Source organism: Rhinolophus sinicus, chromosome 15, assembly GCF_057876585.1.
Source record: "Rhinolophus sinicus isolate RSI-liver-muscle chromosome 15, RSI-T2T, whole genome shotgun sequence".
Taxonomy (NCBI): Eukaryota; Metazoa; Chordata; class Mammalia; order Chiroptera; family Rhinolophidae; genus Rhinolophus; species Rhinolophus sinicus.
The window spans coordinates 72,850,597-72,867,442 of NC_142515.1; the positions used below are offsets into that span (position 1 = coordinate 72,850,597).

At 59.0% G+C, this 16,846-nt stretch overlaps 1 protein-coding gene across 2 annotated transcripts; it reads right to left on the reverse strand.

The window, feature by feature from the left end:
• Positions 1-3,165: 3,165 nt before the first annotated feature.
• EFNA2 (ephrin A2) lies at positions 3,166-16,806 on the reverse strand. Of its 2 annotated transcripts, none has more exons than XM_074337399.2 (4): positions 16,070-16,806; positions 7,093-7,138; positions 5,137-5,202; positions 3,166-4,541 (listed from the first exon to the last, which is right to left on the reverse strand). In XM_074337399.2, the coding sequence occupies exons 1-4, from the start codon at positions 16,607-16,609 to the stop codon at positions 4,420-4,422; spliced, it is 774 nt and encodes a 257-aa protein (XP_074193500.2). In that variant the 5' UTR covers positions 16,610-16,806; the 3' UTR covers positions 3,166-4,419. The 2 variants fall into 2 exon arrangements, with proteins under 2 accessions (XP_074193500.2, XP_019599847.1); XM_019744288.3 differs by having other exon boundaries at positions 6,825-7,138; positions 16,070-16,351.
• Between the last annotated feature and the right edge of the window lie 40 nt (positions 16,807-16,846).

Sequence of the window (16,846 nt, forward strand, 5' to 3'; positions counted from 1 at the left end):
AATGGGGCTCAGAGACTACTGGGGAAGGCCTCACCATCCTCACTCTGACTCCAGAGACCGAAGGAGGGCCCAGCACTGACTGCACACAGTAGGCGCTCACTAAATGCTTGCTGAGGGCGCTGACGTTGGCACAGGAAATGCAATTGGCATATACTCTTTTCTGATCATGCAGCTTCCACATAAATACATATACAACATTCATTCATTTGATCATTTAGTGAGTGCCTACTGTGTACCAGGCATGCTCTAGGCACTGGGGACACGCAGTGACCAAAACAGACAAACACCCCCACCCTTGGGGAGCTCACAGTCTAGAGGAGGAAACAGACAAGAAACAAGATAAATAAGGAAAATATGGGGTATGCCTACGGGATAGTGAATAAATGCTAAAGAGAAAAAATATCCAGGAGGCAAGGGAGAGGATTGGGGCGGGCCCGTGTTGGGGTGTTTGAGGAAAGCCCTAAGGAGGGGAGGGTACATCAGGCAGGGGCACAGCCCAAGCAAAGGTCTGGAGGTGGGAGGTGGGAACCCCTGGTGAGTAGGAGAACCCCCAGGGAGCAGGTGTTGGGAGGGAGGAATAGATAGGAGGCCTCATTGAGGACCAAGCCCTGGGGCTGAGGGACTGTGGCCTTTCCTCTGAGTTGGGGGAGACATGGGGGCTTCCAGCTCTGTGACTGTAGTCAAAGGACTTGATAAGACCCCTAAAAACCAGTTTGGTCCCCATCAGTCCTGGGGAATGAGAACCATCACAGCAAGGGGCTAGGGAACCCAATGGGGTGGAGCCCAGGGCTTTTCCTGGAACAGAGACGTAGATGGGGATCCTGAGGACTAGAGAAGGGGTGTAGGGAGACCGTCCTGTAACTGCGGGGCTTGTCCCTCACACACACCAAGACGGCCATGAATCTGAGGGGGCGAGGTCTGAGGGGGAGGCATGGCTCCATGGGAGCAGCCAGGGGGGCTGGAGGGACCTCAGGACTCCCCTCCCCGCCTCTCGGACCCCCTGCTCATCGTGAGGCACAGAGGCGGCAACCGGCCACAGGAGGGAAATCACTTTCCTCTGGAACCTCCAGGCAAGAAAAGACGCAGAACAAGACCGCATACTGATGGCTGCGTACTGATAGCCACGCTGCCCTGAGGCCTGCAGGCAGTGTGGGGGTCTCAGCTGTGGCTGGGGTGGGGGCAGCGGGGACCCCAGCTGTGCACAGTGCAGCCCTGGGAGTGATTGGCCACTCTGTATGTTGATAGTGGCCTCCGAGACAGTGACCAGTGGCCAGCATGGGACAGGAGTGGTTCCGCAGAGACCCGGGCCCCAAATGCGTCTGGCGCTACAGGAGTGCACATGGTTCTTGCGGCTGTGCAACCAGACTGTGTGCATAGTGTCTGCATGTGGCAGACAAGTCCAACGGGAGACTGTGGGCCAGTGATGCCCAAATAGACCCGAGGAATCAGAGACTTGACAGCAAGGGGCGTGGGGTGAGTCACCCCTGGCCAGGGAGGTCGACAGCCAAGCAGTGATCTGCAGAAAGGGTGCACCAGGCAGGGGGTACAGCACATGCCAGGGCCCTGAGGTGGGATCTATTTGTGTATTTACCCACCAAGGTTACCTTTTGTGTTAAAACTGTCTCAAAAATAATAAGTAGTTATCATATCACAGAATATAAATGTACCTTATTGACATGTACTTCTAAAACTTACATAAAGTTATGTCAGTCATGTTGAGTTAAAACAAAACAAAACAAATAATAATTTTAAAATCCTTGTAATAGCTAAAAGGTGGAAACAACCCAAAAGTACTTCAGCAGATGATGGACAAACCCAGCATGGCCTATCCCTCGGTCGTGAAAAGGAGGGAGGCGCTGACACTCGCCACAGCGTGGATGGACCTTGAACACACGGTGCTCATGAGAGAAGCCGGACACACAAGGCCACACAGTGTGTGATTCCGTTGGTGTGAAATGTCCAGAACAGGCACATCCACAGAGACAGGAAGTAGATTCGGGGTTGTCAGGGGCTGGGGGTGACTGCTCATAGAGATGGGGTTGCTTCTGGGGGTGATGGCGTGTTCTGCGATTGGATAGAGGGATGGTTGCACAACCCTGTGAATGTACTAAAAATTGTGGGAATGTACTTTAAATGGATGGATGGTGTGGTATGTAAATTATATCTCAGTAACATTTTTTTTTTAAATAACAAAATCAAAATCAGCTGCTAAGATTCTACCCCATGGCCCCTGCATGTCTCTCCTTCCAAGCTACTTCTGTCTCTGTGGCTGGGTTGGAGTGTGGGCAAGGGGTCTCAGGGAGAGTGGACTCAGGCAGGCCGCTACCCCCTCTGACCTTTGGGGTCCTCAACGTGGGGTGGGGGGACCTAGGGTCTCTCTCTGTGGTGCTCAGCAGGAGCATGCATCCTCCACCCCAGCCACTGAGCAGGGCTGGGAGGGGGACACAGGGGTCTTTGTGCCGTTGGCTGGTCTCATTAAGAGGCAGCCCCTGTCGCCAGGCCTAGTACGGCTGACTTCATTAGCTGAGAGCCTTCCCTCTCGGCAAACTGCTGGAGATGCTGCAGTGCCAGGAGGTGGCACCAAGGCCCGAGCTGCCTCGCGGACCCGTCCCTCAGCCCTGCCAGGTAGTCCCCAGCCTCTCTGTGCCTCCGTCTGGGGCTGGGCTGGGGTGAATACTCCTGGGACTCCACAACCCACTGACACATGTGTTTTGCAAAACTAGAAAGGGATTAAAGGCGACAGTTAGGGAAATTGAGTCACACAGTGGCAGAGCTTGGTGGTGGAGTGGAGATGTCACAGAATTTGGTTCTTAAGAGACTGGTCATGTGCTCAGAGGGACACTTAATAAGCCCCTGCTGTGTACTCAGAGCCAGCCCATCTCTTCCATCCACCTCCCAGCAGCCCCAGGGGGGCAGAGGACTCATTCCCATTTCTCAGAGAGGGAAACCAAGGCCCACGGATGGCAAGAAAAGGTACAGCGCCCCATAAAATGCTCATTCCAGGGCCTGGTCCCAAAACAATGCACAGAACCAAAGAACCAGTCATGATGTCCCCAGATGTTCCTCAAAGACACCCCTCCCTGGCAGGGACTTGACTCCCAAATCATAAGCTCAAAGTGCTCCTCCAACTAGGGTCGCCAGCCCCAAACAAAGATGCACACCCTAGAGGTTTATGCTCATTTTATTATTAAAAAATACAGAATCCAAAGTTGATTGTGACAGGGGCATGGGGGGGCCTTGTCGTCAGCTCCAGGAGTGGTAATGCCACCACCCATGCTGACAAAAACTCCCCAGCTGGCAAGCCGGGCTGTCTCCCGGCGGCCAGGCACCATATATATTTATATATAATATATATATATAAAACACAGATCAGGAAAGGTGGGTAGAAATATGAAATCTGTATAAATGCACTGTTTGCTTCATTAAAGTGTCTTCGGGAGGGGGTTTCTTTTCTTTTTTGGTGGTGGTCCCACCCTTCATTTCATTTTGTTTTATCTTGTTTTCTTTTTTCTTATAAACACTATTAGTCAGAGTGGGGGGGGGTCTGACAGACGAACGAGCTTATTGCAAAGTGCAGCTTCTACTCTAAAAAGTCACCCCACCCCACCCCCCTGCTAAAATAAAAGCCCCTTGCCCCCATGAAGAGGTGGGGAAAAAAAGAAATTGTCCAGTCCACCCTCAGGAATACAGTAAAAATAAATCACAGTATATACTTGCTGGCTCTATTTACAGAAATGTAATGTCTTCTTGGCCTCGGGGACAATCATGTGAAGCTGGGGGATGGGGTGGGTGCTGTGATTCCGAGGGGCTGGGACTCCACAGTGGCCTCTGGTGAAACACTCTGAGAGCAGATCACCAGGCACGAGGAGGGTGGGGCTGGGGGACAGGGGTCTGAGATGGGTTCAGATACCTGGACCAGAATCCAGGGGTCTCACCTTGCCCCTTCTACCTTAGGCTGGCCTATCCCAGGTCACCTGGGGAGTCCACAGTGGCCTCCCAGCCAGGACACAATAAATGGACTAGAGGTCCCAGATCCCCATCCCCCAGGGGACCAGGGAACCCTTCCCCATCCATTCTATTTCCTTCCTAAAGTCACTGGCCACAGCAAGGAATAAATTAAATTAAAAACGCAAGTCTCTGATCCAACCATGAAAAATACACTAAAATAAAAAACCAACATCGTCGACAGGGTCTCAGGCTTTCCAGTGGTCCTGATTAGATGGCCTGTCCAGGGGCTATGCTGACACCGGCTCCCTTGGGCATTGGGGTCTGCAGCTGCACCCTTCCCCTGAGGCTGGTCCTGGGGTGGGTGGATGGCCCCCTGCAGGTGGGGGCAGCACCAGTCGTGGGAGAGGCAGGCGTTTCTATTTGGTCTCGGAGGCGGCCGACCAGGTGGGGCCGGCATCCTGTAGGCCGGGACTAGGAGCCCAGGAGGGTCCAGAGCACGGGGACAGTGCTGAGGAATAGCTGGCAGCTGCCCAGGCTGCTGCACGAGTTATTGCTGGTGAAGATGGGCTCAGGGGCTTCGTACAGGGTCTCGTCTGGGGGACACGGAGACAGGATGGTTGGTCAGCGGCAGCCCAGACCCCTCCCTAAGTGACCACCCCCTGTCATCTGCATTCCCTGCTTCCTAGAACTTCTCCTGACCTGAACTTCACTAACCAGCTCAACCCTGGCTGCCCCTCGGGGTGCAGAGATTTCTGTCTACTTTGGTTGGGACTGTGCCTCCAGCACAGAGCGAGGCAAATAGCAGGTGCCCAAATAAGTGTGCCTGGTACCCAGGTAAAGTCTCAAGGCTGCGGGAGCCCCCTCGTCTCTGAGTGTTTCAAGAGCTCAGAACACAGGCCCTTTGGTTCACCTCGGGGAAATTCCCTGAAACCCACTCTCCAGGGGCTATGGCCTCAGTGGTGGGGGCCCGCCACGGGCTTCAACCTTCACTCTTGAAGGTCTGACATGTCTTGATTTGCAGATGGGGAAACTGAGGCTCAGGGGAGGGGCCGACCCCAGCTATTGCTGAGGTTGTGGGACTCCCCAGGCTGTATTGTGACTATCCCAACTCCACTGACCACTCGGTGGGTCCTCAATGAAGACACAAGGATGGGGGCCTGGACCCTGCTCGAACCCCTGCGCACTTACTAGTGGGCCGCACATAAACCTTCAGACGCAGGCACGGCCTATCCACAGCATTGGGTGGCGTGGCAGCTGGAAAAGAAGGGTTGGGGGTTAATGGAGCAGGGGGCTCTTGGTGCGTAAGACCTTCTGGCACTGTAACCCCATTCCCCACGCTGGTGACTCAACCCTGACTCCAAGTGGGGATCTACCCATAAAACTCCTAATCACACATTAAAGTCCCAGATACAGTGCCTCCTATTTCCCAGAAGCCCTCCTGCACACTTCCCCTGACCCTCCCTTTGCTGAACCCTAACCCTAGAGACTGGGGGTATCTGTGTCCAGCACCATCTCATTCCAGAGCAGCACAGGGCAAGACTGAAAGGTAATGAATAAAAATACGTTTGTTTTCAATTGATCAGCCAAAAGTTAGTGTAACCAAATGATTGACACAGGATCGAAGTCCTGCTCTCTGGGTGCCTGTCAGCAAGTCTTCCCAATCTGGGCCTCAGCTGGGACACAGTAGATGCTTTGGAATGAATTATTTCTATCTGGGAGATGATGGAAGAAGCCAGTTACCCTGGGAGGGAGGCAGGTTCCACCTCTCTTGGAGGGACCAACACAGCAGAGGTCACATGGAGGTGGAAGCATACCACTCGGTGGTCTTCAAGCCTAAACTGCCACCATTATTACTCCCTGCTTCCTGGCCCACCTGGCAAGCGCCCTGGAGAAAGGGCAGGGGTGGTGCCACAGCATCAGCCATGAGTCAGGAGGGAGGGGGACTCAGGGATGATAGGGAGGGGAGGGGCAGCCTGAGGCCCCATGGGACCAGTGGGGTGCACACATGTGGACTGATGTAGCCACCCACAGAGCTATCCCCACCTGTCCTCTCAGCCTGTGTTCTCTGCGGCCACCACTTCTGCCCACCCCCATAAGCCCCTCCCTCTGGGAGATGAAGATAAAGAGCAGTAATAGAAATAACATTCGTCGCAGAGATAGGACGAAGTTACAATAATTATCTTTATGAAACTCCTGTCTCAGAAAGAAAATGTAATTTTTCTTATATTGCGGAACTTAAACACCTTCTTCCCCCCTCCTCCATCCGCTCCTTCCCTGAATTAAAAGGAAAAGTCCAATAGAACAGAAGGAGGAAATGGGCTTTGTAGAGTTTAATTGACACAGCAGGAGCTGGAATGGCAAGAACAGGGCCCCTTCCCTGAGGCCAGGAGTAGGTGGGGGGGGTGCCAGGGGGAGAGCCTAGGAGACCCCTGCCTAGGTCAGGATGTGCTGAGCAGAACACTGGCTCTGCCCTCACCTGTGGCTTTAACCAAGCTCCCCTCACCCACCACACTCCATATGCCTCAGTTTACCCCCCTCAGTGCATTGGGGGTGGGCAGCCCTGGTCTCAGTGTGAGATAGGCTGATTGATGGTGGGGCCTTCGGCTCCCCCAGCCCAGAGGCCCTGTGGCTGACCAGAAGCTGAGGTCATGTGTGTGGTTTCAGCCCCAGTCTGAGTCTTAATTTCGCTATCTGCAAAATGGGGACTCTGACAGCGGTGCGTCGGGGCTTGCAGGCAGGGTGAGGAAACCATACAACGGACTGACCCCGGGCCCCCGCAGAGGCGGCCAGCGCAGGGCCATGGGCCGCACCGAGGCCACGCCCCGGCCTCCCATGCCTGGTCCCCCAGCCTGTCCCCACCCCGCGCGCCCACTCACAAATGTAGTAGTACTCGTGGCCCGGGCGGAACTCGAAGCCCAGCGAGAAGGGCGTGAAGAGCTGGAACTTCTCGGAGAACTTGAGCGGGCCCCCGGGCGCCGCGGGCCGGTTGCACTCCCAGCGCTTGAAGCCGCGCTGTCGGTGGTCGCAGGAGGCGTGGCCCTCGCCGTTGACCATATACAGCACGTAGTGCTCCATGCGCTCGGCCGGCGGCAGCGGCGCCCCGTAGTGTGGGCAGTATATGTCCAGGTAGTCGTTAATGCTCACCTCCACGGTGTAGCCCCCGCCGTCGTCTGCCGTGCCCACGTGGAACCTGGGGGCGGGGCCAGCGGTCAGCACGGGGGCGGGGTCGCGGGGGATAAGGATTGTGAGAAGCCGGGCCAGTGATGGGGAACCCAGAAGCGGATCCAGCTTGGAGGGGGGATCGAGGCTTGGGGAGGGTGAGAGGGCGGGGTCAACGGTGAGGAGTTGAGGGAAGTGGTCAGCGCGAGGCTGGGGGCGGTCTTAGGAGACCGCTGGGCGGATTCTGACTATAGAATGGTTCCAGGGGAGAGCCTATGGTCCCCAGCCTGGCACCCGCCCCTCCAGGTCACAGCAGGCTTCTTGAGCCCGGGGCCTACAATGTGGTGGGCGCTGAGGAGGAGGGGTTGCCACCAGGTATTCTGGGTAACATGCAAACGAGCTGGTGCCACGTGACTTGGAGGCACCCCCCCCCACCCCCACCCCCTCCAGCCCCCACCCCAGGCCCGACATCTGGGCCCTTCTGCGGCAGACAGGCCCAGCACAGGCTGTTACCCCACCAAGAAGTCCCTCTCCAAAAGTGTTATCACTGCTTGACTTCGACGCCCGCCTCCCCCAGACAGCCCCCCAACGCGCCACCACATTCAGCCTCCTTAGTTTTCCTTCTGCAGATCCGCTTGCCAGGAAGGCCCACGGAGGCGCGGGGACGCAGGCCAGTGTTCTGGTCCCCTCCGGGGCAGGCTCTGCCCCAACCCCTAGCCTGTTTCCCTACAGGGGACAGGCTTTAGAGAACACCTCAGGCCCTCCCTCTCTCGGCCAAACTCAGAGGTATCCTGGGTTCGATCCACAGCCCCACACGATGGGTCCTGTGTGACCCCACAGAGTCCCGCGTCCTCCCTCGGGGAACCTCGGGAATCCGGCAGCTGCCCCCCCAAGCTCCTGATCACCCCATCAGATTCCCCAGCCCTGAAACCTCCACCCCCCCAGCCGCCCAAGCCCCTTCCTGGGGGAGCCCTCCTGACCCAGACTTGCCTTGAGGTCAGCTGAGCGAGGGACCGGCAGCTCCCCTTCCGTTACCGCCTCTGGCTACAGAGCTAGGAGCCCTTAGATCTCCCAGGAGTGGTCCCCTGAGTCTCTATCATGTAAACGCGGCCCGGACCAAGGAAGGACAAGGGGGCCCTCCTGAAAGGGGTTTATTAGCACATAAAAGGCCTGAGAATGAGGTTTGCAGGGCAGGCTCCCACAAGCTGCCCCTGTCTCCTCCTTCCCTGCACAGGCAGGGAAACTGAGGCTCAGCGAAGGTTAGCACCAGGGATTGCAGCCCTGCCGCTGCCTCTGTGCCCACTCTGCCAGCCGCCTCAGCCCCCATGCCGTGTGCATTGATTGGCACAGCTGGGCACCTGAGGGGAGCTGGATTATCAGATGGCAGAGGCTGGCCCCCTGCTGCCCCGGAGATGCTGCAACAGGCCGGGCCAAGGGCTCCAGAGACCCACAGAGGTGAGAATGACACAGGCAGGAGACCCTGCTCAGTCGTGCCTCATTTTTCCCATCCAGCACTACAATGGTAGTGATTCTAAGGCTCCCAGAATTTCAGTTCTTGAGTAGAGGGAGCAGACTCTCCCCCAGTCCCTTCTCCACTTTGTTGGGTTTGTCCAGGGACGGGGAGCTCATCCCACCCCCACAGAAGTGGGAAGGTGATTGTAGAATAAATGTGTCTGGCAGCGAGACTCAGGAAGTGGGGGCCAGGCTGGGACCAGGGCCAGGCTGGGTGTACAGGGTCAGGCTGGGAACAGGGTCAGCCTCAGACCCTGCCCATCACTTGGGTGGCCCCACGGCGGGCGGGGCATGGGCATCTCATTGACCAGCTCTGTGCTCCAGCCCCTTGGGCTCAACTGATGCAGAAGCAGCTCCAGGCTTTTATGAAAAGTCATTTTCACTCCTTCCCAACCCTACTGAAAACCCCATTGATCAGCTGATTGATGATGGACACAACCGTGCACCCGCCCCAGGCCTGGCCCACACCCAGGCCTGTGGGAGAGAATGGGATGGGGGAACCATGGGGGTTTGGTGCCGGGCTGGAAGCGCTACCATCCTGGCTCCCAACCCCTCTGGGCCTCAATTTTCCCTCACTTATGACCACTCTTCATTTCCAGCATGATGCCTGGGGATGCACACACGGCCTGAAAGACAGCCTGGCTCTCTACAAAGCCTTTATTGAGACCAAAATGGACTCTGGAAGGTGGGGCCACAGCATGACCCTTTCTTTCTCCTCTGCCTCTGCCTGTGTCCCCCATTATACCTGCCTGCCTCCCCCTACGTCAGATGCCACCATCATTCTCCCCTCCCAGTTCACCTTCTGGAGAGTATCAGAGACCGAGGCCACTTTGCTGCCTCAGAGGCTGGAAGCCCAGGCACCACCAGACCTCCCCAAATCCAGGGCTCACTTTTCTGAATGTCAATCAGACCCTGTGATCCATTGGCTCAAAACCCTCCCCATCATGCAGAATAAAACACACAGTACCCCAGGCCCATGAGGCCCCATGTCACCCTGACACCCCCAACCTCATTGCCCTCTGACTGCCCCAGGTCACTCCCTTCCAGCCACAGCAACCACCTGGCTGTTCCTGTTCCGACCCCAGGGCCTTTGCACATGCTGTTCCCTCTGCCTAGCATGCTTTTTCCCACCTCATCACACATCTCGTTCCAACGTTATCATAGTTTTACCCCCACACAGTCGTGCTGTCTGCCCTCCTGGACCATGGGGTCGGCCTCTTCCTCCTCTGCCCCTTCTCCCATGACCAACACAGCCCCTGTACACAGTGGGGCTCAATAAATGTTTCATGATTGAACAAAGGCCAAGGATTCAAGGTCTTCGAGATGTTAAAGTCGTGGGGAGCAGAGAACAGCCCCCATGTGGGGGTGCAAGGACCCCAGGAAAGTGTGTCCCAGGAGCAGCCCCCTCACCCAAGTGCTGGCCACCTAAGTGGGCCATTTTTCCCCCTTTCTGGCTCTAAAATAGCATGGGCCTTGCTGCGTTGGCATCCCTGGTTCCAAGTTGGCGGGTGAGCCAGGGGCAGGGGCCTCACCTCTGTTCATGGTGGCACCTGGCATGCGTGGGGGAGGGGCCCAACCCCAAAACCAAGGGAGCCTGGTGCATACAAGACAAAGCCTCCATTTTCTCCACTGGTGCCTTAGCCTGATATGCAAATACTTCACAGGACCAGCAGATAGAGATCAAAATTCTCACTAAGGGGTTAATGACTGACGGGATTTTTCCCAGACAGACCACTCCCCTAGGCTTTCAAATCTCCTGCCTCCCTCTCCCCCAACCCTCCACCAGCCGCACCTTCACCCCCACCTTGCTCACCCTGCCAATGTCTACTCCTCCAGGCAGCCCTCCCAACACTGGGTGGTCCCTCAACTGTCAGGGCTCCACAACCTGCCCTCCCAGGCCACCCCAACCTTGCCAGCTGCCTCCTCCCTGCAACCACCCAGCAAGCAGCTAATTAGATCCAATTGGGCAACTGTCAAGTCATTAGACACAAATAGCAAAGCAACTAATTAGGGATCTCACCCAAAACGAGAGTGGGGGGCTGTGCCACCTTCCCAGACTGGAAACTGAGGCATAGGTGGGGTAGGCAGCACACCAGGGTCCTGTGATCCCATCCCAGCCCCAAGTGGGGCAGAGACTGCCACTCCCAGTGAGGCCCCAAATCCTCAGTGCCCACCTCCAGTGTTTCGAGGGGCCAACAAGACATTCTCCATCAGAGACCTGGCTGCCTTCCTCCTGCAGGGGTGGGGGGCTGGGCAGGACGTCAGGGAAAATTAGGGCCCCATGGTGGTGCAGGGTCAGAAAGGACAGTTATGGTCTAGTGGGTGCAGGAAGTACACTGAGTGCCGGGGCCCCAAAGCTGAAGCAAGGGGGGAAAATGGGGCAGGGCATGTGCGAAAGGTAGGGGAGGAGGCGCAGGGTCAGCCCCACCCCTGAGCCTTGACCTCAGCAAGACGTGGCCCAGGTGCATAGTCCACTCGTGTACCTGTCTTGGTCATCCACCCACCTCCAGAATGTGCACAGTGTTCCTGACACTCCTCAGCCAGCTCCAGACCTGGCTGCCTCTTGAAAACGGGGTGACACTTGACTGGGCCCAGCTTCCTGGTGGCCGTGGATGAGTCACTTTTCTCTAGGTCCGCAAAATGGAGGCACCATGCAGCACCGGACCCAAAAGGTGGGCGAGGGGGCAACTGGGCCTGTGTGGTGAACAGAGCCCCTCGAAGCCAAGGTCCCAGGATCCGACTGGGAGGCTGAGGCATGCAGCCCATGGCACAAGTGCCTACGCAGTCAGGTGGGCGTGGGGTCTGGTTGAGGTGAAGGCAAAATCCTTGCTGGCTTCTGTGCTCACGCACTGATCTAGGATGGGGGCGGCACGGTGGGACTTGGCCCCTCCCCCGGCATGGCCCACCTGATTGGGGGGACACAGCCAAACCCTCCCCCAGGACCCATCTCCCAAAAAGAAAAATCCCCACAGGGACACTATGCGGCACAGTGGGTCGTGCTACCCATTCCTGAGATGGAGGGAAAGGGAAAGCGGGTTTCACGGAGGAAACCTAGCTCAGGGGATAGGACCCCCACCAGCCTGGCTCGGGGGCCTCGTAACATCCATTGGAAGGAAATCACTGCCTTCCAGACCCCACTAATGCACCTGCCACCCCCAGAACAACCAGTACCTCCACTCATGACCCCAGGGACCTGTGAACCTCGTGGGGAAGTTTGCTGCGGGGCCCAGAGATTGGAGACACCAGCCCCCTTCCCGGCCCAGCTCCCAGGCAGGTGGAGGCCAAATCCGGCTGAGTCTACAGCTGGCTCCAGGCCTCTGCACCTGATCCTTGATTTCTTCCTCTGCTGAGGCCACCCAGGGTGGTCCACGGTGGGGAGGGACCGAGGCTGGGGACAGGAGGACCTGCCGGCCCATCAGACCCTAAGAGGCCTGCACATCCCAGCTCAGATCCGAATGGACGGAGCCCAGGCCCCTGGCAGGTGGGGGAAGCTCATGACTGCCTCACCCAGCCCCTGAATCCGGCACTGCCATCTCAACCCTGGAACATTGCTGTGGACTTGAGGCCCCGAGCCCGGAGGCCCCTCCTCTTTCCCACAGGAGTTGCCTTGGTTTCCCCCTCTGTGGGGTGCCCCTGAGGCCCTCGGAGCAGGCCATGCCTGCACCTGGCCCATCTACAGTGGGCCCTGCTGCCATCTGCGAGGGGCACAGCTTGCTGGCCCCCACTTCATGGAGGAGACAATGGGAACTCCAAGCAACAAAGCCACCCATTAGAGGTCACACCCAGGGTTCCAGGACCCACGAATCTGAGTCTAGCCTCCCCGCAGTCCCCGGACCCCATCTTCTGGCCCCAAGTCCCCAGGCCCACTGGATCTCACTCTCTAAACCCACCAAATCCCCAAGGCGGGTGGACAAGCTTCTTTCAAACAAAACAAAAAAGCCTCATGCGGCAAAATGTGGCATCGCCCCTTCAGAGCCAGACCCCTCACACCACCATGGCAACAGCCCCCCGAGTCCCCATTTTCCCACCCACCATTTGAGGGGGAACATGGCCACTGCCCGCCCCGTGGGCAATCTGGCCTGTGCGGGACCAGGGGAGGGTGGACGGAGCCCCAGATGCCCAGAGCTCCCAGCGAGCTCTGGCTGGATCTGCACTGCTGGATCCACTCTGGCTGCAGTCTTCCAATCAGGTGGGGACTCTGGGGATGGCTGGCACCCTGCGTGGTGCCCGTGCTCAACCTTGATGGCCCCTCTGCATCATGGGCAGCATGGGGCCCTGGAGACTTGGATGTATCCCCCAGCAGGGATCCACCTGGACCAAGGAGGGGTCGGAGGAAGAGCCAATAGGATGAGCAGAAAGAGCAAGCTGTGCCGCCACCAGTGAGGCCCTGGGTCCGCTAGAGCCGGGCTGCACATGCAAACACATGTGTGCTTTCCACAAACATGCTAAAGACACACACACACATGTGCATCCCATACACAGACACCCACGTCCTCCCTACGTACAAATGTGCACATATACCTGCAGACACCACACATTCCACACAGAGAAGCTCCTGCAAACATGTATGCACTCTCCACATGCATGCACTCCAGGCACAATCACACTGACACGTGCAAACATGCCAGGGTCACCATGCACACCCTGACATGGGTCACCCTGCCACACGGACAGGCGCGTGCACCACACACAGACACACACCTCCCGGCGCCCCCAGGGCCCCCGCACGTGTGGACAAGAACTCGCAGCGACTCTTACAGATATACCCTGCAGCCCCTGAACCCCCCATGTACACAGATGCACATACAGCCCCACACACGGCCTGTGGCCAGGCCAGGTGAGGGCAACAGGCTGAGGACCCTGGTCCAGAGACATCCAGCAGCCAGCCGGTGGGTGGACAGCAGCTGGTGGGGGTGCTGGGCCGGGTGACAGGCCTCACCCTATGACACGGTGGGTGGTGAGTACAGGGCGCCCTCTGCGACACCTGCGGGCCCCGTGTGTGCAGGAACCAGTCTGCATGGCAGGAGGACACAATTTGGGAAACAGCCACACATTCACCACCTCAGTGCAGGTACCAGGCCTGGGTGGGCGATGGTGGCCTGCCTCCCCGCAGTGCCACTGGTGCCTGTCCATCCCCATCTAAGCACAGTGGTCCCTTGGGCTCCACCACTGCCTGTCTGTCCTCTACTTGAGCTGCCTAGCCTTGGCTCTGTCCCCTTCCTCACAGTGTCTTTTGTGTGCGCCCTTGTCTCAGGCACAACCCCCCCCACCCCCCCACCCCACCACCCCGTCCTTGGGTCCCACTTCCTCTGACTGCTGCCACCAATTCCTGCTTTGACCCCGTCCTTGTCCCTCCCCATCCAGGCCCCTCTCTCCTCTCTGTCCCAGGGGCTGCCTCATGCTCCAAGCCTGCGCCTCTCCTGTGTGCCATGGTCCCCAGACTGGGCGCCCTTGGGAAATCTCCATTCCTGGGCGTCCTCAGACCCTGAAGCCCAATGCCATCCCTCTTCCTGTGCCCAACACATCCCGTCTCCAGGCACAGGTTCTGGTCCAGCCACTCATGGACATCAAACCTCCCAAGGGGTCCTCAGGGGCCAAGGACCCTCTGGCAGCAATGAATGGAGCCCCGATTTGTTCTGGATCCACCTAGGCCCCCAGCCCCAACACAAGATATCAGGGAGGACACCTCCCATCAGGGATGCCCTAGGCAAGAGGAAGAGGAAGAGGAGGAGAGGTGAGAAGGCCCTGATTGCCGGAATCTGTGCCAGACAAGCAAGGCCATCGCTTGGGGGGCTGGTCAGAGCAGGGCTGTCAGGTCAGCAACAGGAGGTGGACGAGTGGCCAGCAGAGCCAGAATGGGGCGCCTCCTTCCCCCAGCAGGATCCTGCTGGCAGCATAGCCCTGTGGCAGGTGGGGCAGCGGGCAGCCCCAATGACCCCCTTCCAGTCTCCGTGTTTGGTGTTTCCTAGAACAAAGGACAGGCCACACTGGGACAGGGATTCCGGAGCTGAAACCAAAAACTTGGGCTGGGAAGCACTGCCCGCTGGGCTCCCTGCTCGGGTGGCAGCGGGGAAGAGCCTTAATCAAACTCACATATGACCAGTGAAGGGGGTGGCGCAGGGGACTGACTCCGCGGTGGCCCAGCTGTCTCTCCTTGGCGCGGGGTCTCTGCCCTGGGCCCCAGGGTCCGACCCTGCAGCTGGGCAACTGAGGGGGGTGTCTGGGCATGCTCCCTGCCCCCACAGTGGCGGGACACTGGCTGCCCTTGTCCCAGAGCCTGACTCAAAGACTGCCCTTTATGCAACTTTCTGCCCGAGGACCGAGGATGGAGTAGGACAGGGGACAGTGGGGTGTGGAGACGGCAGGCTCTGGAGGGTGGCTCAGCCGGCGCTTGGAAACAGAAAGTGACCCATGGCAAAAGGGCAGGGAGTGGAGCCCAGCCACCACGGCAATGCGGTGTGACCCTGAGTGCTGGGGCAGACTCCAGAGTCTCGGGACCCTGGAGCCCCATCTCCCACAGGACACCCAGTCCACTCCAGCCTTGGCGACCCGGGGACCGCCCAGCAGCTTCTGGTGATGTCCAGGATGTGGTCAATCACCAGCAAACTTTTCTCGCTTTGTCTAATGGGGGCTTCTGCTGCCCTCCAATTTGTATTGAGCACCCAGCACTGAGGATGTTGTGTGGGCAGGTGGGTGGGGCACCTCCGTCAGGCGTGGCAAGCTAGGCACAAGGCCACCTGGGTCCCTGCCCCAGCTTTGCTCCCTGGCCATGACCTTGAGCCAGCTGCTCAGCCCCTCTGTGCCTCAGTTTCCTTATCAGCATTAGGAGGATGGGGAAAGGGTACTACCTGACCAAGACTCCTGGGATGGACCCCAAACCCCCATGGTACTTCGGTCTCCCATTCCTACAAAGCCGGGACCAAAGACCTCCTGGAATAAAGGTGGACGCTGAGTCAGTAAGGAGGAACATTCCAACTTCCCCAAGTTAATCTGGGGACCCGCTGGCAGGATGTGCCTGTGGCCATCTCCAGGGGCAGCTCAGTGCCAGGGTCTCCGGGGATCCCCACCAACTCCGAAGGGGGGTTCCCTGGAGAGACCAAAGAATAGGGGTCTACCAAGTCCAGGAGGGAACTTAGGGCTGTACCGCTTCTGAAGGTGCCTGAGGGGTTCCCCAAACTCCTGGGGACGGCGGCGCTCTGGGGCATGCAGGGCGCAAGTCCCCCAAGACTGCACGACAGTGGGCTACCTGGAGGGAGAATGCACGAGGAACGCGAGTCCCCGAAACTCTGGGGGACCGGAACTCCCTGGGGGCTCCCGCGGAAACTGGGCGCCCCCACTCCGGAGGCAGAGCGCGTGGGGGGCGCCCAGAGCTAGTGACGGGGAGGCCGGGCCCGAGGCAGCGGCGTCTGCGGTCCCCAGGCTCCGGGTCCCCGCCCGCGGCCGCGCTCACCTGGGATTGCTGCGGTTCCAGTAGACCGCGTAGCGGTCCGAGTTGGCGCGGACCGCGTCCTCGGCGCGCGCTACGGGCGCCGGCGGCGGCGGCGGCAGTAGCAGCAGCAGCAGCACGGGCAGCAGCGGGCGCTGCACGGGCGCCATGGCCCCAGTCCGGCCGCCGCGCTCGCCTGGCCGCCGCCTGCCAGCCGTCTCCGCCTCCTCCGCCGCCGCCGAGCGGGCGGGCGCAGGGCGGGCGGGAGGAGGGCGCGGCGGCGCTTGGAGATCCCGGCCGCCCCCGCCTGGGCGCGCGCGACCTCAGGCGCCGAGAAGTCAGGCGGCGGCGGGCGGGGCGCCGGGGTTGCCCCGGGCGCCAGCCCCGCCGCTCGGACTCTCGAAGCGCCGGCCGCCTCCGCCGCACCCGCTGGGGAGGGGCCAGGGCTCCGGCCTTTGTCCCGCCCGAGCGTCGGAGGGCCGCGGGCGCCCCCTCCTGCCGTGCCCCAGCCACGCGGGGGTGGGTGGGCGCTCCTGCCTCATACGCGCCCCACGCCAGGGCCATAGCGTCCCTGACTCGTCCGGGTCGGTGTCCTCGATCCTGCTGCCTAGATCGTCAGGATCCTGCCCCAGCGATCATCATCATCATCACGCGGCCTTGACCCTAGGGTGCCTGAATTCCTCTCAGTTACCTCCACTGAGGCCACTAGGCCCATCTACAGAGCCTGGCCCATGAGAGGAACAGGAGGCACAGAGATGACTCACCCCCATCTCATCCCTTCATTCAAACCCAGACCCCAAA